The sequence below is a fragment of the Sceloporus undulatus genome, chromosome 7 (genome assembly GCF_019175285.1).
Source record: "Sceloporus undulatus isolate JIND9_A2432 ecotype Alabama chromosome 7, SceUnd_v1.1, whole genome shotgun sequence".
NCBI lineage: Eukaryota > Metazoa > Chordata > Lepidosauria > Squamata > Phrynosomatidae > Sceloporus > Sceloporus undulatus.
Genome location: NC_056528.1, coordinates 30,871,536 through 30,894,585, shown reverse-complemented (window position 1 = coordinate 30,894,585; position 23,050 = coordinate 30,871,536). Strand labels below are relative to the sequence as shown.

At 50.6% G+C, this 23,050-nt stretch overlaps 1 protein-coding gene across 3 annotated transcripts; it reads right to left on the bottom strand.

Annotated features, from left to right (window-relative positions):
• Positions 1-12: 12 nt before the first annotated feature.
• Positions 13-22,422, bottom strand: ZMYM3 (zinc finger MYM-type containing 3). Of its 3 annotated transcripts, none has more exons than XM_042479693.1 (24): positions 21,545-22,422; positions 21,074-21,117; positions 20,643-20,715; positions 19,767-20,061; positions 18,746-18,923; positions 18,039-18,251; positions 17,569-17,719; positions 17,037-17,152; positions 15,499-15,585; positions 14,893-15,043; positions 14,219-14,391; positions 11,358-11,523; positions 9,704-9,762; positions 9,075-9,234; positions 7,957-8,072; positions 7,667-7,841; positions 5,899-6,045; positions 4,951-5,054; positions 4,596-4,764; positions 4,348-4,499; positions 3,808-3,922; positions 1,784-2,038; positions 1,561-1,678; positions 13-1,151 (listed from the first exon to the last, which is right to left on the bottom strand). In XM_042479693.1, exons 1-24 carry the CDS (start codon positions 22,395-22,397, stop codon positions 950-952), a joined length of 4,272 nt encoding a protein of 1,423 aa, XP_042335627.1. In that variant the 5' UTR covers positions 22,398-22,422; the 3' UTR covers positions 13-949. The 3 variants fall into 3 exon arrangements, with proteins under 3 accessions (XP_042335627.1, XP_042335629.1, XP_042335628.1); XM_042479694.1 differs by having other exon boundaries at positions 1,013-1,151; positions 1,830-2,038; XM_042479695.1 differs by lacking the exons at positions 11,358-11,523; positions 14,219-14,391.
• Positions 22,423-23,050: the final 628 nt, after the last annotated feature.

Sequence of the window (23,050 nt, the reverse complement as noted above, 5' to 3'; positions counted from 1 at the left end):
GAGACAGAGGGGCATGTTTTGTGCCTTTATTTGAAATGAATGGTTTCCAGAGAGACGTGGGTTGGGGGGCGCAGGAGTGCGGGTCCTAACCCCCCGGTTATCACTACGACGACGAGACCCGCAACTGGCTCACTGGCAACAAGGACACAAACAGAGGCTGGGCCAGAACAATATATACAGGCTCAACAGACGGGCATCACCACCACCACCACCGGCCATAGCTCAGAGTTCAACGCAACACACACAAAGGGGGAAAGGAGGAGCAGGAGGAGTGGGGACCACCAGCTGGCAAGGGGAGGGAGGTTCGGCCAAGCTAGGCTTCCAACAAAAAACCAAAACAAAGCCCCCCCAAAGCAGGAGGTGCTCTAGATGTCGTTTTAGGCTCTGTTCCTCCAACACAGAAGAGAGAAAGAGAGGAAGAGTCTTCAACTGTCGGTGTGAGTGAGGAAGGATTGCAAACCGTTAGGCAAGAAGGTGGGCTCCTCTGCTGGACCCCCGCGCAGAGAGAACGCAGTGCCCCACAAGGAGCCAAGACCCAAGGGGGTAGTTGTGCCCCCAAATCTGGGCTCCTGTGTCAGTTCAGCGTCTGCTAGGGGGACTTCTCTGCCATCGCCTCCCCTCCCGGATGAAGAGCAGCTGGCGACAGGCTTGCCTTGCCTTGACCTGCCCTGACCGTCAGTGTGGTGCCAGGCAGGCCAGGGCAGAGGGGTGGGCAAGCAGGCACTCCGAGGCAGCAGAGAGGGAAACAGAGAAGAAGAAGGAAGAGAAGGGGCCATGGCATGGCATGGCTCCACTCTGGGGGTTGGGAACCATTCACTAGCATGGAGTGGAAATACTCCCACATGCCTGCCTGACCCAGACAGGGAAGGTTCAGTGAGCCATGCTAGCCTCACCCTAAGGTCCCCCCATGGCCGGCCGGAGTGGTGCTGGGCCCCCACAGTCTCTCCCCTCAGTCCATGTCGTCGTCCAAGCCGCCTCCTCCGCGGCTGTGCTCTTCGTAAATCTCGCGCACGGCCAGGATGCGGTTCAGCATGCTCTCGAGCATGCTTTTGTCCATGGGGATGACTGAGTACCAGAGTGGTGACTCCGCGATGCACGACCGCTCTGGCTGCAGGTAGAAGACGTCGTTGCGGTTTCGAAGGCTCTCAGGACTACAGACAGACAGACAGACAGACAGAAAGAGAATAGGAGGTCAGGTTGGGCCCAAGACCCTTGTTCCAGGCTGTTAGTGTTTAAGAAGTAGTGTGCATGCCACTGATCACTGTGGTTTTGGGTTTTTAAGGTAACTTGTTGCACTGCTCACTGACCAGAATTCTGCAAGTAACGTATGAATATGAGAGTTGGAAATAGTTAATCTTCTTTTGGACACACTGCCCATTCCATTTTCAAGAAGGCTGTGCAGGTTCCCCATGTGTGTGCAGCTACTGCCATGTGGGCCCTTGTCACACACAGAAACGATTCCCTCCCACCATTTTAAAGCTCATATTTGTTTCTGCCATCACAGGTAGCGACAGCAACGCTGATACCAGCCAGCGCTGGCCACTCTCTCCCGACTCTCACCATTTAGAGAGATAGAACTCGTAGAACTTGACTGGGCAGCGCAGGGGGTTCATGCGGTTCTCTCGCTGCTCCAAGACTGGTGCGTCCTCCTCCCGTTTCCGCTTGCCAAGGCTGCCGTCTGTGGGAGAAAGGTGGTCAGTTCAGGCCCGAATCAGCCCCAGCATGGGCAAGTGGGCAGGTGGGTGGGTGGGAGAAGCACATGCGTGGGGAGAGCGTTCCCTACCTCGCCCCTTCCGGTGCCGCATGGGAGCATAGTAGCGGATGCTCACCACCTTGGTGGTGCCCCGCGGCGTGGTGCACTTGCGCGACTGCCGCACAACGTTGGTGAAGGAGAGCTGCATGTGTTCCTCAGCTGTCTGCAGCCCAAAGAACTTGGTGTTGAAGAACATGAGCGTGTTGAGGAGGACGAAGGGGGAGTAGACACCCAACTGCTTGCACTCCCAGAGATGCTCCTCTTCCACACGGGAGAAGACCGCATCTGCAAGCACACAGACCCAACAGCCTAAGTAAGCCACAAGGCAAGGGATGGGGAGGCCTCTGAGCCAAAATTTACAAGGCTCTGGGGAGGCCAAGAACTATGTAGCGGGGAGGAACAGCTCAGCATTTTTCTCAGTCCAGGATTAGGGCATCTTACATTCCTGTGGGGCTGGTGATCCTATCTCCATTGCAATGCCAGGAGATGCAAAAGGAAACGGAAACTGGGGAGCACCCAGTGGAACCCACAGAAGAAATGGGTGATGTGTCTCAAGCTGCTCAAAAGATGGTTGGTTTATTAAGTAAGTAAGTAAGTAAGCAAGAGCACACACACACACACACTGCCCTTTTAAATTGTGTCAGACTGTCCACAGCATTCTGGGGGACTATTTAAAATCATAAAAGGGCAACAGGTAAATTAATGGTACTGCATTACGTAAAACTAAACTTACATTGCATATTGTGTTTACATATGTGCAACTTAGAGTCCAAGTTCAGAAACGTCTGGACGAGGAGCTCTCAAACCAATCACTAGACAAATGAAAACATGAACTGAAGGGTTTTTTAAACTGATAAAAACCCATCTTTTGAGGATCTTGAGATGTGCCTCCATTTTCTTCTGTCAATACCCAGAGAGCCAAGGGCCTGCTGCCTCACAGCTGACACACCAAATCTCAGCTGATCCTCCCCAGCTGCATGAGCCTGACCAGAACCAAGTCAGGAGGAACTATGAGGTTTTCTCAAGGGACACTTGACTTAGCAGGGGAAGATTTCAGCCCTGGTCTCCAGAGTCACCATCCAACACTCAAACCACTAACCCTTGGTGGCCCTCCCCAGCTAGAGCACAGACACATTTAGAATCAATTATGGTACAAAACACACAAGAATAATTCAGGTGGAGACTGCTTTAACTGCCTTGGTTCAATGCTGGGGGATCTTGGGAACTGCAGTTTAAAGCAGCACCAGAGTTCACAAAACTACAGCTCCCAGAATTCCCTAGCACTCAGCCAGGGCAGTTAAAGTGGTCTCAAACTAGATGGTTTCTGCAGTGTGTTTTGGATCAATGTTAGCGGTGCACAACCAGTCCTATTCAATTCAGTTGTTCCACTCATTCATGAAGGCTGGATTTTGTCCAGTAGTACCCTACCACTTCTAACTGCAGCAAAAACAAGCTGATGACAGATAATGTATGAAAAACACAGAGAGCAGTAAACACCCTGCATGCAATGGCTATTATATTAAATATATTGCAATGTGTGCCAACTAAAGAACACTAGGATAGAACAACAAGGAGTTGGACTTTGAAACCTCCAGAGTAGTAGCTCTCTCCTTGTCATTGATTACCAAAGTCAGTACTTAAGAAATCTCTCTAGACTTAGATGTGTGAGGAATCTACAGCTCTCTAGATGTTGATAAACTACTCTCTCTTATGCTACTCAGCAAGATGGGAACTAGACAACTATAGTCTACCCATCCCTAGACTGGACCAGCACTCAGCCTTTGGAAACCTGTTAGTGGAGGGGAAAGGAAACAGTCCCTTGCTTCCATCATTGTTCCCCAGAAATTGGTAGTATCTAGGATCTGTGAATGACCTCATCCACAGGTTTTGAGGCAAAAGCACAGTGGCCTGCCTTTCAGAAAACCAGCCTGTTTGGCATCCTTTCCCAGCATCAGGCCAATTCTGTTCCTGAGGGCAACATGAAGCTCCAGGGATGGCTAGAGATGATCTCCCCACTCCCTCTCCTCCCTTCCCCATATGCTATAGCCACATACTATTGGGCAAGACTGTGGGCTGCCAGCCGCTCAGCGTCTTGTTGAGCTCCTGCACAAAGGTCAAGTAGTAGAGGTCCGTGAAGATGTTTACCATGCGGTTGTTCTCCAGCAGGTACTGGGAGAAAAGAAGAGTATAGGGTTTAGACCAGACATACAAAACCTCCCACTCCTTAGTCAGGTGTGAGGAGTTACTCTCTCTCCCCCCACAACCCTCCTTCTGGCAGGTGAAAGCTTGGATCACGTACGAAAGACTGACAAGGCATAAGACCCCCTTGCACTGCTCAGCTATGACAGTTTTGCTGTGTAACGAGAAAGTGCCACTGCTTTTTAGGCAGCATGGAGAGGCAGAAAGCTAGCCATGCAATAAAGGCCGCTCTCTCCTTGCCAGTGAGTGAGTGTGAATGTGTGAGAGACAGAGAGGCAGGACTGGTTGTGAGTAGGTGTGTGTGAGAGGTGGGGAGACAGAGCGTGCACTGTGTTTTGTCCTTGCACAGATGAGGAGAAGAAGGGCACACATGGGGTGCCACACCAGGCCCTCACCTGCTGGATGCCAAGGCAGAGGTAATAGATGCTGTCCGGTTCGTAGCGTTCCCCATTCGGCCGTGTGATTTCCTTGACGAACTGGGCCAGGCCATAGTTCAGCTCCGCCGCCGTGCAGGCCAGGATGTCCTCTTTGATCCGCATGGGCTTGGCTGCAGGGATCACAAAGGAATCAGACCATGGCCAAGGATTAAGGTGCTTCCCGCCTGCTAGGGATTCCTACTTCCATCCTCCCTTTCTCAACTTACGGCCAAAGCGCAACTCGTCTCCCTTGCTGGTTTCACCACCAGCGTACTTGGCTTGGACCCAGCTCTTCCATGCATTCACCCCATAGGAATAGTTGAGCGCCGTGCAATTGGGCTGGCTGTTCATGGAGTCTCGCGAACAGCTCTCCGAGAGCACCAGGCGCTTCTGGCTCTGTTTGGGGGACAGGAGGGGAAGAGCAGAGAATGTAGGCAGATTACATATAGAGTGTTTCCCCAAAAAAATTGGGGGGGGGGGGGTAGACAGAACAAGAAGGCAGAATCTGCTGAAGATTTTCCAGGTGCTTTCTGCATGCAAAGCTGTTTCTCCAGCATAAGGACGGATCTGGGCTCAACTCACCTTGCGGATGGCCCGCGGCAAGTCTTGTTCGGAAGAGACGTCCTCAGGGCCCACCAGGCCACAGTCGAAAAGGAAATCTACGCTAGGGTTAATGTCCAAGGGATCTGGGGAGGGGACAAAACAGAAGTGGTGGAGTAGGCCCCCAAGATGCATGCAGCCCTCCAGAAGTTTCCAGAGCCCTTCCAGGACAATGAAACATTTACTCTTTCAATAACAACTCCCAGAATCCCCAAGCCAGCATGACCAGGTATTCTAGAACTTGTCTAAGAAAGAATGTTCAGAGCTTTGCTTTTCACCTAAGACATCAAACATAACAAACAGCCTCCCAACCATCAAATGCTCAGAAGGCGGCACCTTTTATCCTGCCAACCAGCTTCTCAACCTTGACAGAGACCACTGGGCTTTTATGGAGGGTGACAGAGGGCAGGGACTCACTGGGCCATCTGCTGTGCTTCTTAAGCTATCTGATGTGGGAGAATTTTTGCTTCCCAATGTAGCAGAGACGGTACAATAGAGTCAGCCCTCCTTATCTGTGGATTTATTATCCATGGATTCAAGCATCCACGGCTTGGAAATATTCCAGACAAGTATAAATTCCACATAGCAAACCCTGACTTTCCATTTTATATATGGGACACCATTTTGTTGTGCCATTATATTTAATGGGACTTGACCATCCACAGATTTTGTTATCCACAGGAACGAAACCCCAACAGATATCAAGGGTCCACTGTATTGTTCCCACTGGCTAAAACTCTTTCTTTCTTTCCTGAAAACTCTCTATGAACTGAGAGCAGATTATTCAGAGACCAACACCGGACTGCAAAGCACCGCTTTGAGTAGCACAGTATTGGTTTCCTTTGGGTTCGCCCTTCTCAAGCGAAGAGGTGGCAATACTCCATTGCTGCATCCTCCCCTTCCCACTCACTGACCACCGCCAGCCCTTACTTTTGGGGAAGTCAGCTTCCAGGTCCTGGCCTGGCTCATCCAGGACATTGGCCATCTTGACAGCCATGGCTAGCACGTCATCCCTGGCCGGCCCAAAGAGGTCACAGTCTTCCAGGAGGCCCTCTGCACTCTGGTTACTCACTAGGTCTGTGGAGAAAGGCATGAACTTATACAAGGGTTACTAGTCAGAAAAGGAGAAAGAGCGGGGAAGGCAGAGGGTCCTTCAGCCGCCCCCCAATTGCGTTTCAGAGGGATGTAAATAAATAAATAAATAAATAAATGTTGTTGTTATTATTATTATTATTATTATTATTATTTACCAGCCAGAACAGAGGAGCCAGGTAGAACAGAAAAGGTGGCCGCGATGGAGAGCGTGGGGCAGAGCCAGCCAATCACAGCTCTCAGAATGCTGGGAGAGGTTTGGCAGTTTAACTGCCGTATTTTGACAGTTGGAAGCTGCAAAGCCGCGTTTGGAAAAAAAAAGGAGGAGATTGCAGAGTCTGGCTCAGCTCCGCCACCCCAACAAATGACAATTCCCAGAATTCCACAGCATAAAGCCATGGCAGTTAAAGTGGTGTCAAAGTGGATTATTTCTGCAGTGTGGATGGCCTTCAAGATGCAGCCAACGTTTAAAAATCTGTATTTCCAAAGCACACTTTTTCAAGGGGTATCATGATTCAAACTGCCTGTCGACTTATGCCGACCCCATGAATTTCAGAGTGTTTTCTTAGGCAAGGAATACTCAGAGGTGGTTAATAATAATACCAATAATAATAAACTTGTATTTATATCCCACCTACTCCGATTAGGTCCGAGTCAGCTTACAGTAACAGTCAAAACATAGTAAAATAAACATATACAGTAATCTCAAGTTTTACCCTCCACCCCTTAAAATAAGAAATCAGTTATATTAAAAATTCATCCTAAAAAGATGAATTAAAACAAATAAACCGGAGGTTTTGCCAGTTCCTTCCTCTGAAATATACAGGTTGAGTCTCCATTATCCGAAATGCTTGGGACCAGAAACATTTTGGATTTGGGGGGATTCTGGAATACCTGTATTTGTACATATGTACATAATATCTGGGAGATGGGACCAAGTCTAAACATAAAATTCATTTGAGTTTCATATACACTTTATACATCCAATGACAATTTTATACATCATCTTTTACATAATTTTACACACAAAACAAAATTTGTACACACTGAGCCATCCGAAAGCAAATATGTCACTATCTCAGCCATCCAAGTAAAAAGGTTTTGGATTCTGGAGTATTCCAGATTGCAGATAAGGGCGACTCAACCTGTATTCTGCATTTATTTGGTAGAATTCCAAGATATAGCCATGTTAGTCTGTAGAATCAGTATGTAGAGAGACCTTGTAGCACCTTTGAGACTAACAGAAAGAAAGAAATTGGCGGCATGAGATTTCATAGACTTCAATCTACTTCCAAATGCATCTGAGGAAGTAGACTTCAGTCTATGAAAGTTCATGCTGCCGACTTCTTTCTTTCCGTTAGTCTCAAAGGTGCTACAGGATCTCTGTATTTATTTGATCAGTTAACACATAGTCATTCCCGCTGGCAGGGGAGGGTCTTTAAAAATCAAAACAAAAACCAATGCCAGCAGAGAAATTACAAATGCACCAAGGACCAGAAGGCAGTTTCTTGCTCCCTGCTGGCTGAAGTGTGGCCAGGGGTTGCAGCCACAGTCCAGGCAGCCTTCCATCCCGACCCCAGCTCAGCCCAACACCACTGGAACATACCACAAAGGTCCGACGAAGCTTTGTCCAACTCCTCAGCCTCTGCGATCATTTCGGCCATGGCCAGGATGTCAGCTTCCAGGGGGTTGGATGGGATTTTCACCTTCAGCTCCTCAATGGTTTCCACGATCTTCTCTGTGCTTTCAAGCGTGGTGGGCAAGAACATTGGCACAGGCACCTCGAGATGGCAACGGGGAGAGAAAAAGTCAGCCAGGAAAGATCACAAATAAATAAAAATACCTTGGAGAGGGGAGTGAGGACAGGATAGGCAAGGCCTCGGAAACCAAACTCACCGGGACAGGCATGGAGAAAGGCACGGGGACTTTCTGGCAGTACATGTTCATGGGCACAGGCACGAAGATGGGCACGGGGATGGGCAGCACAACCACTTGGGGCTTCCAGTCATCCTCTGGCAAGGGAGGAAGAGAAAGTGTTCATCAGGAGGGAGAGGGTCCTTTCTTGGCATGCACGGCTCCAACCCCGCAACTTCACACATGGGTCTTTCCCACCAGCTTCAAGCAGAGAGCATAGGCAGGCAGCAAAATGAGGCATGGCACAGTGAGGGCAAATAGAGGTATGCCTTAGCTAACAAAGCAGGCGTGTGTTCCTGGACATGGCTTCTCTAAGAGAAAATTTGATACCAGAGGTAGAAACAACATGGAAAGAATAGGCACGGGTGCCTGAACCATCACATGTTCTAGCAAACCTTTCATTTAAAACTAACAACAGGCACGCAGAAAATGAAACAGCCAAGCCAGCTGAGCCTTGCAGAGTGAAACAAAAACATATTTAACCTTGCAGAGACTACTTGAAAGCTACTCTTAATAAATGCATCCCAGGATGACTTTTTCTTCCTTTCACAAGCATGTACTTTTCTGATGATTTCTATTTTGGTGGTCAAATATTTAAGCTTTAAAAAATGCTGGGAGGAAGGCAGGGTAGTTGGTCAGACAGGTCTTTTTGATGTCCCTTTTTGGCTTTATTTTGCAATTCAATCATATTCAGGAAGGGATTCTGGAGACAGCTGCTGATTACCTTGCCTGTTATAGGGAGGCACTAACAGCTGCACTAGGATCAGGTAAAGCATATTTCTTCTCTTTACCAGATCAAGCATTAGGGCATTGCTTACTGCAAACACACTGCTGCAAACTGACACTGAAAGCCTGCCCTCCAATACCCCTTTTTACCATTCTCTCAATGCTAATGCTGCTAAAATAGTTACTGCTATTTCCAGTGGTAAGGTACAGGGCAGCTTCAAAAAGACTTTTCCAGTGGCTTTGTTAACCGAGGTACACAGAAAAGCACACCCCTGCTGCATACTCCGCTCTCCTGCAAAATCATCTGCTGCAAAAGCACCAGGCTGAGGGCAGACAAGACTGAAAGCCAGGCCTTCCCTCACGCTTCTCCATACCTGTCTGGCACCCCTTGGACTTCATTTCTATCTTGCATGAAACCCCTCGGTTCTGCATGAGGGGCTTGCACATGGCGGCCTTGTTCTTCCGAGGGGTGAGCGGCTGAGATGGCGGGGGAGGACTGGCTGCTCTTGAGGCAGAGCTGTTCTTGGCGGGCACCTGGACAGGTATCCAAAGAGGAGGACATGCATCAGTAGCCAGAGGAGCCAGTGCCTAGAGTGTCTCTCCCACAAGCCACCCTCCCCTGCGCCTCTGCATCGCTACCAACAAACCCAGGGCCCACAAACCCCCAGGACTGTGTCAGAGACAGAGTCTAAGGCAGCTGGCTTCCTGCGTCAGGGCCAAAGGCTGACCCCTTCCCATCCTAACCGCCAAACCTCAGTGGAGCATGCTGCCTCTGAGTGTGGTGGAGTCTCCTTCTCTGGAGGTTTTTAAACAGAGGCTAGATGGCCATCTGTCACAGGGAGGGCTTTGATGGCGAAATCCTGTATGGCTGAATGGGCATGGAAGGGCTGACCCTTGGGGTCTCTTCCAATCCTGTGATTCTATCATTCTGTGAGCTGGCAGCCACCTGAACGTCCCTGACGTCTTAACAAAATGATGCTGTCCACTGGCAGAAACCACTCACCGTGTTGGTCTCTGCTTTCTGGGGGGCGGAGGAAGGCTGTTTTGGTTCCGGAGTCTGACCTGGAATGATAAAAAAAAATGCGGGGTGTTTGGAGCGTGAGCTGCTGCTTCTCTTGCTGTGCCCAGATGGCACCAGGCAGGTCGGAGGCCTCGTGGAAATGTTTTTGCTTGGTGCTGATAGGACTCTGGAGCTTCGTCCATACATTCCTCCTCCCCCACTTCTCCAGGTGAGGATGGCAGGGGGTAATCCCTCCTTCCTTACAGAGCTGAACACCTGGGTCTCTGTGAGAAGGCCTCAAAAATACCAAGTCAAGACGTTTCCTGGAGCGCAAGAGTAGGATTTGTGATGCACCTCTAGGGGTTGGCAGAAAACATACAGCGTTTGGGCACGCGTGACAAGAGAACTAAAGAATCCACCGTCCACTGGAAAATGTCAGGCCATACCATCAAGAATTCATGGAGGGAAACATGTGGCTTATACTGGGGAAACTGGGAGCCAGAGAGGAAGGGAGAGGGTACTGAGTGGCGAATGTTGAGGCAGAAAAATTGGGAGGAACTGGAAGGAAGCCGCTGCTGCCCTCTCCGCTCACCAGCACTTTGCGGGACCATTTTTCTATTCTGCGGATGCACCAAGGCCACTTCCCAACCTCCCTGCCAATGGCAGAAGCTGGCATTCCCCCCAATGCAGCATCCTACAAATCCCATCCCTTTATCTTTTTTCTCGTAACACAAATTCCTAGCCCTTATGGCTAACCACCACGTATCCACATGTACGTATCATCTGCATAATTTACACAACAGTCACAACATTGAGCTTTTAACAACAATAAAAAAGGACAGAAAAAAGAAGAAAAGATGCAGCCAAAACCAAAGATTTGGAAAGCTATGGGATGGGGGTGGTGGAACAAGACTGCACCTCCCAGAATCCCCTAGCCAGCCTGGCCACCAGTCACCCTAGAGGGCCAACGACTGCCGTGTGGCAGAAGGTTTGTGGAGTGGGCCAGGAGAGGGAAGAAAGCAGAGTCCTGAGCAGAGCCCCCAGAAACATGAGAAAAGGGGGAAAGACACCGGGAGGGAGGGAAGGAGGGGGGCAGTCCTCCGTGCGTCCTCACTCCTTTCCCAGCAGAGCTTCCGGGAGCCCGCAGCACCACCAGCTCAGAGGAAGAAGGGCCCGGCGCCCTTCCCCTGGCCTCAAAGGAGGGCCTCCCATCCCAGGCAGGACTGACCTGGCCCAGCACAGCTTAGTTTTTGACTCTGGGGAGAGGCACTAGGGCGACCGATCGACCGAGCGAGTACCGAGCATCCCCGGCCCGGCCCAGCCCGGCCCGGCCCGGCCCTACACGGGGGGCTCTCCGCTGGAGAAGAGAGACAGAGACAGCCGCCCACGGCAGCCGCCTTGGAGCCTCTCGGCTAGGCACCGGAGCGACCGGCAGCCCTGGCACCGGCTTTTCCTGGCTGGCCCTGTGTGTCATAGAACCAGAGAGGTTAGCGATGGAGGGAAGGGGGTGAGTGGGCAGCACGCGCCCTGCGAGGTCCCCTCCCGCCTCTTCCCACCCCCTCCGGGGGCCAGTGCAGGATCTTGCTCTCAAAGCTCAGCCATATCCCCCCCACAGCTCCCTCGCAGCTCTCGGCTAGCCAAAGCGCCGGCTACTCACTGTTCAGCAGACTCTCGGGCCCTTTCTGAGTGTCTAGGTTGGGTTGGTTCTGTTGGTTGTAAAACCGCAGCAGGCACTGCTGGTTGCAGAAGTGCTTGATCTCCCCTCGCCAGTGGATGGTTTCCAACAGCTTGCCCTGGCGCTTGCAGGCGTGGCACCGAGCCGCCTAAACGCCAGGGGAAGAAGGAAACGGCAGGGTTAAGAGGGGTCACAAAAATGCCAGTGGCACAGCACTGAATCTTATTTACCAACTAGAAGAGGTACAGCCCATAATATCGAAGGCAGAGGTGGGCAAAGTGCAGCTTATGGGCTGCATGTGCCCCTGCCCCAGGGCCAGGAGTCAATGGTTTTTGCTCAAAATTCTCCTAAATTCCCATCCTGATCATCCTACAGAAAACTCATCTGAAACTATTTTAAAATTTGTTGTTGCTGTGTGCTTTCCAGGCAAACCAATCATGGGTTTTCTTGGCAAGATTGGTTCAGGGGGGGCTGCCTTTGCCTTCCTCTAAGGATGGGAAAGTCTGACCTTCCCAAAGGCACCCAGTGGGTTTCCAGAGCCAAGCAGGGATTCAAACCCTGATCTCGAGTCATAGTCCAACACTCAAACCACTAAATCATTTGGGCTTCAATTTAAAATTGAGAATAATAATAATAATAATAATAAAAAAACAATCTGAAATCATTGAACTTTATGGCCATTTAAAACAAATTTAAAAAGTTTAAAGCATGCACACCCCAAATGGTTTTGTTGTTGTGTACCTTCAAGTCATTTCTAACATATGGCAGCTTTAAGGTGAACCTTAAATGGGAGGATGAGAGTGTGTGACTTGTCCAAATGGTTTTATTTAAATAATACTAGTCTTTTCCCCAGCCATGAGACTCAAGGTGGCTAACAACATACCTGACACCATACCTATTAAAAGTTGCACAAAAATGTGATAGAAGTATAAATGTAAAATTATTTAAAAAGCAATTAAACAATTTACAGTTGGACTTTCGTAGCTGCAGGGGGTCTGTTCCAGACCCCTCTGTGGATAGGAAAACATGCAAGACCTCAAGTACCATTGTTCCTAATGGTGGCACACTGTGCCCACGGCTATTAGCGTGGCTACATGCATGTGCAACCATGCCTCCCTGAGATGCTTAAATCCGTAGATGGCAAGTCCGGGACAGTAAGGCCCTACTGTATCAGGTTGAAACATTATGTATTAAAAACATTAAAACTCATTAAAAGGAATACAAAAACAAGTTTTAATGTGGCCTCAATCTTCCTCCAAGTACTGAGGTCCCAAGGATTCTGGGGAGCATTTTGGTGACCTCCCTTTTAACAGAGAGCAGGTCTCTAGCCCTCCGGATAAGAGAGAATAAAGTCCAAAACACAATGCAGAAATAATTCAGTTTGAGACTGCTTTAACTGCCCTGGCTCAGTGCTAGGGAATCCTGGGAAATGTAATTTATTGTGGCACTAGAGCTCTCTGACAAAGAAAGCTAAATGTTTCACAAAACTACAGTTCCCAGAATTTCCTAGCATTGAGCCAGGGCAGTTAACGCAATCTCAAACTGGATTATTTCTGCGGTGTGTTTTGGACCAATGTCTTTAAAAAGAAAAAGGTCCACATCTAAAAGTCACTGAATCCGTTGTTCCCAACATTTGGTCCTCCATTTGTTGTGTATTTCTGCATGGCAAGGTCGGGCTGGACTATATGGCCCTTGAAGTCCCTTCTAACTCTAGGATTCTAGGATCTGTTCAACAGGTCTCTAGTTCAGACTCACAAATGAATTTAGGGCACAGTTTTTGGCTGAAGGCTCAGGGGCTAGAAATGAAGACTAGTAGCCGATTCTTTCTGCCTCTCTGCTCTTTCCAACCTTCTTGCCCTTTCCATGTAACTCAGGCTGCATTTACACTGCAGAATTAATGCAGTTTGACACTCCTTTAACTGCCATGGATCCATGCTATGGAATCCTAGGATTTGCCATGTGGTAAGATATCTATCCTTTTCTGTCCCAGAGCTCTGGTGCCACAAGAAGCTACAAATCCCAAGATTCCATAGGATGCAGCCATGACAGTCAAAGCCATGTCAAACTCCATTCATTCTGCAATGTGGCAGCAGCTTCAGTCAATTATCCTTAGCTCTACCAATGCCTCCCTAATCCAGTTGTATGGAAAGCTATTTTAGGCTTTGGCCAAACAGATCTAGTTTTGTAAGTGGGACTTAAAGCACAACAGTGTAGCAGAGAGTTTGGTGCCCCAGCCCTCCCAAGCCTTTTCCTTCGATACTCTACTTCAATGATATCATTATCACTGTTACAACTGTTCTTGTCTATTTATTGATATCCCACCTTTCCCTCCAAAACTGGGACTCGTGGCAGCTTACAAAAGTTAAAACACAGAAGAAGAAGAAAAAACCTGCGAGGATATTAGCAAAAATGCAGGACAAAAAGCTACTGCTAAAATGCAATCGTGCTATTCACAGAACTGAAACCAGTTCAAAACCAATGAAACAGCATCCTATTAAATAACACGAAGGAAAGAGCATGCTTATAAGAACAAGAAAAGCCCATTAAAGAACACATTTCTCTGACAGCCTCTGCAGTGAGTTCCTGAAGGCCCATTGGAATAGAAAAGAGAGCGACACAGGAGCCAGGCAGTTCCAAAGACTGGGAGCAACCACTGAGAAGGCCCACTCTAAAAATGCCATCTTCATGTGCTCACAGCTTTTTGACTGACGAGTTTAAAAAAACATAGAGAAAAGGTGATGAAATGAAACCAAAGACCCAGGGCAACCCTTGCAGCTCAAAGGGGCTCTCCCCCTCCAGCAATGCCGCTTTTCCTCAGGGCAGCCTGGCCCAGCCACACTGACCTTGTAGTACCAGAGCAAGTATTTGCTTTTGCAGTCTTCGCTGCAGAAGTCCCAAGTGCTGCCCTCCAGCTGCTCCGTGACGGCCCGCTGGCACGTCTGGGAGCAGTAGGTGCAGGTGATGCAGCAGAGGCCCAGGTTCTTGGTGAAATCCTGTTTGTAAAGAAGCACACAACCTGCGGAGAAACAACAGGGGTGAAACCTTCCCGGGGGGAGGCGAGGCGAAGCGGAGGAGTGCGGCGGGCACTCCGGCGGCGAGGAAAGCCCAGAAGAAGGGCTGAAGAGAGAGAGACAGAGAGAGAGAGACGCAGCAAAGCAGACAAGGATGACGACGCAAAGGAACCCTGACAGCAAAACTCCATCCTGCACTGGCCCCCGAGGGTGGGGTAGGAACAACACGGGGGACGACAACGACCACGGGGGGAAAACTTGCCATCGCTCACCTCTCTGGCTCTAAGCAGAGCTTTATTATTTTTTTTCCGAGTGACGGACCAGCCTGAGTCCTCGCCTGCCCCATGCAAACAAGGCGGAAGGCACAGACCTGCCGCCTGCATCCCCAGACCAAGGGAGGCTTCCGCCTGGCCCCCTCCTGCCCTCTCGCGGCCCCCGGGCCCCTTCCTCCTGTCTGCCGGCAGGGCTCTTCCATGCTCATGCTCCCCCACTTCTCCCCCAGGTACCTTCGCTGCAAAAATTCTTCTCCACCCCGGAGAAGCGGATCTTCTCGTGCAGCAGCTTCTCCTGCTTGCAGTGCTCGCATTGGGAGACCACCCCGTGCAGCCGCTTGAAGTCCTCACAGCAGTCCCGGCAGCAGAACTGGTAGACTTTGTCCTGGCAGAAAGAGAGAGGGAGGGAGGGAGGGAGAGGCGGGAAGGCCAAGGCGGATGGACGTCAGAAAGGGGCAGCACTGGGGGCACGAGGGTGGGCAGCCTCCCAAACTGACCCCACCCTGACCATCACCATCACTTCTGGACACTGTCAACCACCAGGCTCCAGTTGAGAGTCTGGGGTGCACTGCAATTCCCAGAGTCCTCCAGCTGTGGGGTTCTGGGAGTTGCAGGCCTCACAAACCCATTAACCTGCAATACCAGTGCTACATTTGTGAATGTGCACCCGAAATGACACACACACCCCGGCCACAGAAAGCAAGGCTAAAGTGGGACTGACCATGCCTCACCTCGATCACAAATTGTCTTTAGAGAAATGGCCACCCAGCTGAGGGCTCCAACACCCTCCTCACCCCCAGGACATGCTCGGTCTTTCCATCTCTTCCACCCTGGCCTCACCTTCCAATCCAGGATCTCGGGCTTCTCGGTGAAGAGGTTGTGGCAGGAATGACAGGTCAAGTGGATCCCACCTTCGGGGCTGGCGCGCTGCATTTTGAGGGAAGGGGAGAGATTCAGAAGGGGGCATGGGATCACCTCTGTGCACAATGGGCACCCGTCGGACGCTTGCCCAGCCCCATAACTCTTCACCCAAAGACCTCCAAGCTTGCACGCACCCTCCCTCCCATCCACCCCAAACTTTTCCGACTCCTTCCTCACCAGTGGATTGCCACCCAAACCACACAGCACACTGCAGGCTGTCCCTATGCCATCAACATCCACCTGGGCCCAGTCCACGCACTGCTACCCTTCTCTCCACATGTCCTAAGTACCCCCTTCTCTATGCCCTCCAACCCCAGCTGGTTGCAGACCCAAGCCCCCCATGTCCCCCTTTCCCGCCACGGAGGGCTGACTGAATCCCACTGTATGAGGAAAAGGGGAGAGGAGGGGAAAAGTAACCGGGAGGCTCCCCAGACCGCATTTTCCCAGGGGACGTCCAGCTGCTCCTGGGAAGGAAGAGGGTTTTGCCCCTGGGCAATGGCAGAACAAGACCAATAACATTCTGCGAGTAGAATAAATTATGCAAACCACACAAATGTTAATTTGACTGATTTATTGGATAGCAGAACACACACTCTCTTCGGCATCAGCAGAAGTTGACACAGCTTTTATTTTGAGACAACAACCCCCACGATAGATTCAACATCATATATAGATAGATAGATATATATTGTTAAGCTAAGAATGAGATGCACACAGCTTGCCTTCCTTCAATAACCTGCTCCACGCCGCCACCCCATCTCTGGCCACAGGCCAGGCTTCTGTGATGTCAGAGCGTTCGCAAACATTCTCAGGGAGAAGGGGTGGCCATAAAGTTCTAGAATATAGAGCAGCTGCCAGTGGTCAAGCAGGGGTGGGATGGTCAGGAGGGGATAGGGGGTTGGAAATGTCACCCAGGGCCTCAGGACAGAAGGAGCCATACATTTATGGGGCACCTGGGGGGAGCAGAAGCTGGCCTTTGGAAGGCAAGGTAGCAGAGGGCTGTAGCCCCATAAAACAAGCTAGCAAAGCTTTGCATGCAGGGTGGGGAGAATATGGGCTTTTCTTATTAAATGGCACCAGGAGATGAGAAGGCAAACTGAACGCACAAGCCACAGACAACGTTACTCTTCTGTCATAACGGCCAGACAGGACAGCTTGTCTAACCCTGGGAGGGAATGGGCAATTCCTTCTTGGCCAAGGGAAGTGCTACACCGCCTCCCACCTTAAGAGCTTTTAGGAGACACGGCCTCTGCCATTCAAAGCTTTTCTCAGCAAACATCAAGAGCTAGAAGCTTCCCATTTCCCCCCCTCTCTCTCTGCTTTAGAGAAAAATATATCAAAGCAGAGAGCCTTTTTTCAGGAGTCTGATGGATGCACCAGATCGCAGCCATGCAGAGAACCCCGTTTCCTGGGGGTTGGTTCCGTCACTGTGACGGTGGCAGAGCCTCTGTATGTACCTGGAATTTGGTCCAGCAGCTGGGGCTGCAGAACTGGTACACCACCTGCTCGTTCTTGTTGTAGTAGCACAACTCCAACGGGGTCTTCCGGCAGAAGCTGCAAGGCCGAGGGGGTCCTGGGATGGCGAAGGAGGAAAGGCAGAGAGAGGAGGGCTGGTGAAGGTAATGGACAGACTGCCTGTGAAAGACTCTCTCTCTCTCTCACACACACACACACACACACACACACACACACAAACAATCCCAAGATGCTGCTCACTAGAGCCTGAAAAGTTATTTCTTTCAGACAACTCTCAGCATGGCTGATGGGAAGACCCAGCGAGATCTCACACACAGAAGAACGTAGCGCACACACACACACCCTCTTAGTCCAGCAGCACACTGAAAGCACCCCGACAGCATCAGAGGCCTCAGCCCAGCTCCACTTGCCACCCTCTTCCACCCCTGCATCCCACTCCCCCACCAACACCAGTTGCCTAGCCTCCTTGTGGTGTCTACCAGAGGGCAAAGGGTACCACTGGTGCTCCATTACCTGTAAGGCCCGCTTGCTTGACTCTGTAGGAGGTGGTGCAGCAGATGGAGCAGAAGAGACCCATCTTGCCATTCCGGTCTTTGTAGGTCAGCATGTCAAAGTTCTTGCAGTAAGTCTTGCACCACATGCACTGGTAGACCCGGGTGTTCTTCTGCAGAGAGAGCACACAGGGGATGGCTGCCAGGTGGGCTCATTCATGCTCCAACCCCCCAACACATGCAGTTGCTTCACAGATGGAACACACTCACTTGCACGCTCCTGCTCTCTTACACACTCACCCACAGAGGCATCCAAGCCAAGATGGCCAACCTGCTAGTCTTTCTACAACCTCCCCTCCCAGGACACTTAAAACCTCTCAGGCTGGGGAGGGAGCAGCCCACCCCTGAAGGATTTTGCAGGTCTCTTGTTGCAAGAAGAGACAGAGGAAGGGTTCCACAACCTCTCTCCTCCCCTCCTGCCTGGGCTCTTACCTTCTTGTAGGTGTTGAGGCACGTGGTGTTGCAAAAGCGCTTCTGCTGCCCCTCGTGGAGGAGATATTCCAGCTGCAGCCCCTTGTTGTACAGGTAGAGGCCGCACTGGTCACAGCAGTTGGTTTTCAGCCCCTTGGTGGCACGGAACTTGGTGAAGCAGGCGTCGCTGCAGAGGCGGTGGACCACGTTCCCGTTGCTGACCTCATGCTGGATCTGCAGGGGAAGCAGAGGTGTCACTCATCATGGAGGGAGAGAGGGAGAAAGTGCTGGCCCCCTCAGCCGTATCCCCCAGTGGCTGAACATTGTTGGCCAGGAGGAAGAAAAGAGTGATGGGTTTTGTGGGCAGGAGGCTCTGGATGAGTACTAGAACCTCACATGGAACCCTCCAGCGGCCTGCATTACATTCCTTGCTCTGCACCTTGAAAACTCAAGTGTGCCCATTTTTAATCTCTCCCGTCATCAGTCAGGCCCAAGTGTTGTATGTGAGCAGATATGACCGGATAATGTCTTTTTCAACCTGGCAATCCACTTCCTTCCAAATATCACTTCTTTCTAAGCCACAGATCTCCCACCCTATAATCCACCCCACCCTCCTCTATATATATTCAGCTTGCCTCATGGCATCATCATGGCCCTAGGATCTTAGAGGAGATTCCTCTATCTGTTCACCCCTTCATGCTGCCTCCCAGAGCCAAGGGCATGCTCACCTCTCCAGCTTTGTAGCACACGCTACAACGGACTGTGTCAGTGGCTTCTGTGGCCTGGGAGGCTGGTTTCTGCTGTTGGGCTTCATACAACGAGAGGCACGTGGAGGTGCAGAACTCGTGGAAGGAGCTGCCGGAGCCGACCTGGGCCACCACGGACTCCTTGGTGTTCCAGATCTCCCTGGAGATAGGAAGGGTATTGGTTAGATACAGGTGTATTCACGCCACCCCATGATGGGACTCTGATACCACTTTGACTGCCATGGCTCCATCCTGTGGAATCCAGGGATTTGTAGTTCAGCAAGGGAGTAAGGAATTCTCTAGTTCAGGGGCAGGCAACTACACTGCCCTCCCTCCAAGATCTTGGTGGGCTGCACCTCCTGAAAAAATATTTTTGCTCCCCAATATCCTGTTTAGCATGGGTGAGGTGTCATTGACCCCCTTTAGGCCACTTTAAGCCCAGGAGAGATCTTTAATATATATATATAGTCAGGCCACCCCTGAGCCGAATATAGTGCAGAAGGAAACAAACAAACAAACAAAAAAAAAAAAAAAACCAACAACCCCAAATCCCCACAAGGCCTTTGAAGAAAAAAGGTGTTTTAAATCCTAAAGGGTTCTGGGATTACCTGTGACCTGTAGGTCATCCTTTGCCTACCTATGGTGCAGTGCATGCCCCTAAACCACAAACACTGGAAGAAAATCCTAAAAAAATACTAAGCGTCTGACAATACTACATATCCCAAGACTCCATAGCGTTCAAGGGGCAGTATTATCACAGTGCTGCAAGTGGACAGTGTGGATACATTCAAGGAGGAGGGAGAAACTCTCGTGGGCCCCTGCTTCACCCAAGCAAGGGCAGAGCAAATAGGGGTAAGCAACAAGTGGGCAGGAGGTGAGAAGTGTGATCACAAAGGTGGGTCCCAACAGGTCAAGAGGAGGAAGGAGGCTGAAGGCAGCCAGACACAGCAATCAGGAGGCGAAAAGGGATGGCAAAAAGAATAAAGGAAGGGAAGGCACCTACTTTTTGCAAAAGGTGCAGTTCTTTCTGTGGAGGGGCCTTTTGGAGAAGGTAGTGAGACAAGAGCTGGAGCAGAATAACTGGGGGAGCCCCTTCCGCTGGTAGGCTGTCTGGCCTTTCTGCAGGGGTGTCCGGCAGTTGGCACAGGTCATCTTGGCAACAGTGGAGCGGGCCGCTGCCCGCTGGGCTGCCTGGTTGCGCAGAGACATGCGGGTGGGGCGCCGGACGCTGGAGGGAACGAAGTCCTCGTCATTAGGGTCGTCCACCATGCCATCCGAATCCTCATCAGAAACAGGGACTGGGAGACACAAGCGAGAAAGTCAGCACAGGATGACCAGACATCTTCCTTCTCCAGAACATGTCCTATACTTCAGCCTTCTGTCCAGAAGGAATTTCAAAATGTCCTCCAGTCTGACCATCATGAAGAAGCATGAATTTACATTTATATTAGTGTTTTCAGTAATGCAATGTCCTACATTTTTCTTCAATGTCCTTGTTCTCCTTTGAAGTTAGGCCCATGAGGTTGACAGAGTGTAACCTGCCCAAAGTCCTGGCTGAGTATGGATTTAAACTGTGGCCTCCCAGAGTCTTAGTCCAGCACTCAAACTGCTACACCACACTGGTTCTCAATTTAGACTATATCAGGTTGTTTTTCAGGGAAGGGACCTCAGTTCAGTCACAGAGTGCTTCCTCTGTGCACAGAAGGTCCTCAATTCAATCCCTCACATTTCCAGTTAAAAGGACCTGGAAGCTGTGAAGAAAGCAGCCCCACCTGAGACCATGGAAAGCTACTGAAAAGCACACAATCCAGAGGAAGAGGGGCCAATGGTCTGGCCTGGTGTTAACAATGAGCTTCAAGCTACCAACCAAGTGACTTACTGCTCTCTGAGGAATTCACTATTTCAGGCCGAGACACCTCTGACCTCCTGGCTCGTTCGCTCCTCTTCTGTTCCTGGAAGAAACCAAGGATTCATCATCACAGGGCAGTGGCCATCAGCTTGAAGAAACCCTGACATTTATGTTCTAAAAGCACCAGGCGGGGTATGAAACCTGCAGACTCAAGGGAAGCCCTGCCCTCAGGCTCACAATTTAAGATGTTGGTTTTTCATATACAGAGATATATGCATGGGGTGGGGGAGGAGGACATATAGTACAGGTAACTTTTGAGCCTGGGACATTTGCAGAAGAGCAATGGGACAACTGATTCTCTTTTGCTGCAAAAAAATGAAGTGCAGGCAAAAGGAAAGAGCTGGGAGGATCTGAATGGAACAGAGACTACTCAGCTAGGCTGCCACCACGGCCCTCCTTACCTTTTCAACTGGCTTGTCGTTCCCTGTCGCACTAGGACCTTCTCCTAAAAAAGAAGCACAAAAGAGACCCAAAGCTGCCTGTGATGCTCCAAAAAGAAGGCAGGGGATGGGGAGAGGCCATTAAAATCAAGGCTAGGGACTGAGAAGTGATGCCACTGCAAAGCTTCCAGCAAACTTCATACAACTGCATCACTCTGCTGGGAACAGGGTGGGAAACAAGTTGCTTTGTTTGAGAGAAGGCAGGCTGGCTGGCTCCCTTGTTTAGGCTGGGGAAAAGGAGGTGGAAGGATCTTGCAAGAGAGGGTCCCCCCTCACGACAGCCTGGGCAGAAGGAGGGCACAGAGAACCACACCAGGAAGATGGAACCTCCTTCTGTAAGAGGAATGCAGCCACCATGCCTCCCGCTGCTTGCAAAAGCAAAATGTCAGGGGGACAGAGGCTAGCAAGAGCCCACCCCTCTGGTTCACCCACCTGCAGCTGGAGCTGACTGCCCTGTCTCTTGTGCTCTGGACTTTGCAGCCTCATTCTGGCTGGTGCTGTTAACTTTCTCCCCTTCCACTGGACTTCCAGTCACCTCCGGAGGAAGATCCGGAGTGCTGTTAAGGATAGATTCCTTGGTCTCCTCCGTGGAAGTTGCTGCCGCCACGGCTTCTGCCACCTCCTTTCGCACTGGGGAGCTTTTTCGTGGGGATTTCAAGCGGGCCTTCTTAGCCGGCCGCGGACTTGTGGGTGAGCCGCCAGGTGAGGTGGTTACTTCATGAGAAGGCGGCGTGCTGCTCACCTCCACCACATCTGGGGAAGGTAAAGAGGGGGCCTCCTCCACCTGGCCATCTTTGGGGCCATTGGAATCAGCATTCAGTGTGCCGTCTTCTTTCCAAGCTTCTGGCTCAGGAGTCTTGGATGCTGGTGGGGAAGAGTCCTCTGGTCCAGGGTCTGTGCCCCCAGAACCATGGGACTTGTCCGAGTTGCCCACATCCTCGGACTTCTCGAGGGCCGCCCGACTGTCACTTTTATTCAAGCTGTCCAGGAGCCTGGGCTTCTCCAAGGCAGCAGGTTTATCGGGGGCCAGACTATTGGATTTGCTTTGGTCTGGCAGGCTGTCCTCTTTCACCAAGCTGACATCCGAGTCACTCGCCAAGGCGGCTTGCTTGGGCGCTTCCCACTCCATCTCTTGGGTCTGGACAGCAGAGCCCTGTGGGATGGAGGCCGTCTGGGAGGCCAGCAGATCCTCTCCAAACTCCATGTCTGCAGGGAGGTCACCGATCAGGGGCTTATTGGGCAGAGAGAGGGGCCCCAAGGAGCCAGGAAATTCATTGGAATCCATTTAGAACAGAGCTAAACAACTGGGAGAAACCACAAAGCAAGGAGAGAAAAGTATGTCAGCGGACTTCATGAAAATAAAGGCCAGGATTAGGACTATGTGACCCTCTGGGTGTTTCTGGCCTGCAACACCCACAATCCCTCACTAATGGCTATGCCAGCTAGGACTGATGGGAGTTGTAGGCCCAAAACATCTGGAGTTGCCCACTCGCCTGTATAAAAAACCCTGCTCCTCTAAACAGCCAACGCAGCAAAGCTTTGGAAGAGATCGCTTGGTACTGTATCATGCAAGGACTGGAACAGGCGCAGAGCCTCAAACATTGGCTCCTCATGATTTTATGCTACTTTTACAGTGAACTAGAACAGAACCTGAACCAGAACAGAAATCTCTGCTGCCTTGACTTGGATCTAAAAAATCTGATAAATAAATACATAAATTCAAAAGCAGCCATTCAAAAAACAGTAACTCTGGAGGGAGTTTCTGGGCGCTGGAAGCACAGCCATCCCAACTCAGGGTTTTCACAGGCGGTTTTGGAAGAAGCAGGGCTGGAAAATACACACGCACGCACACACATATTGCTTGTGGGAAAGTCACTTTTAAACAAATCAGCCCAGTGCTGTGACCTTTTACAGGTCAAAGTTATTTTGTTATCCTAC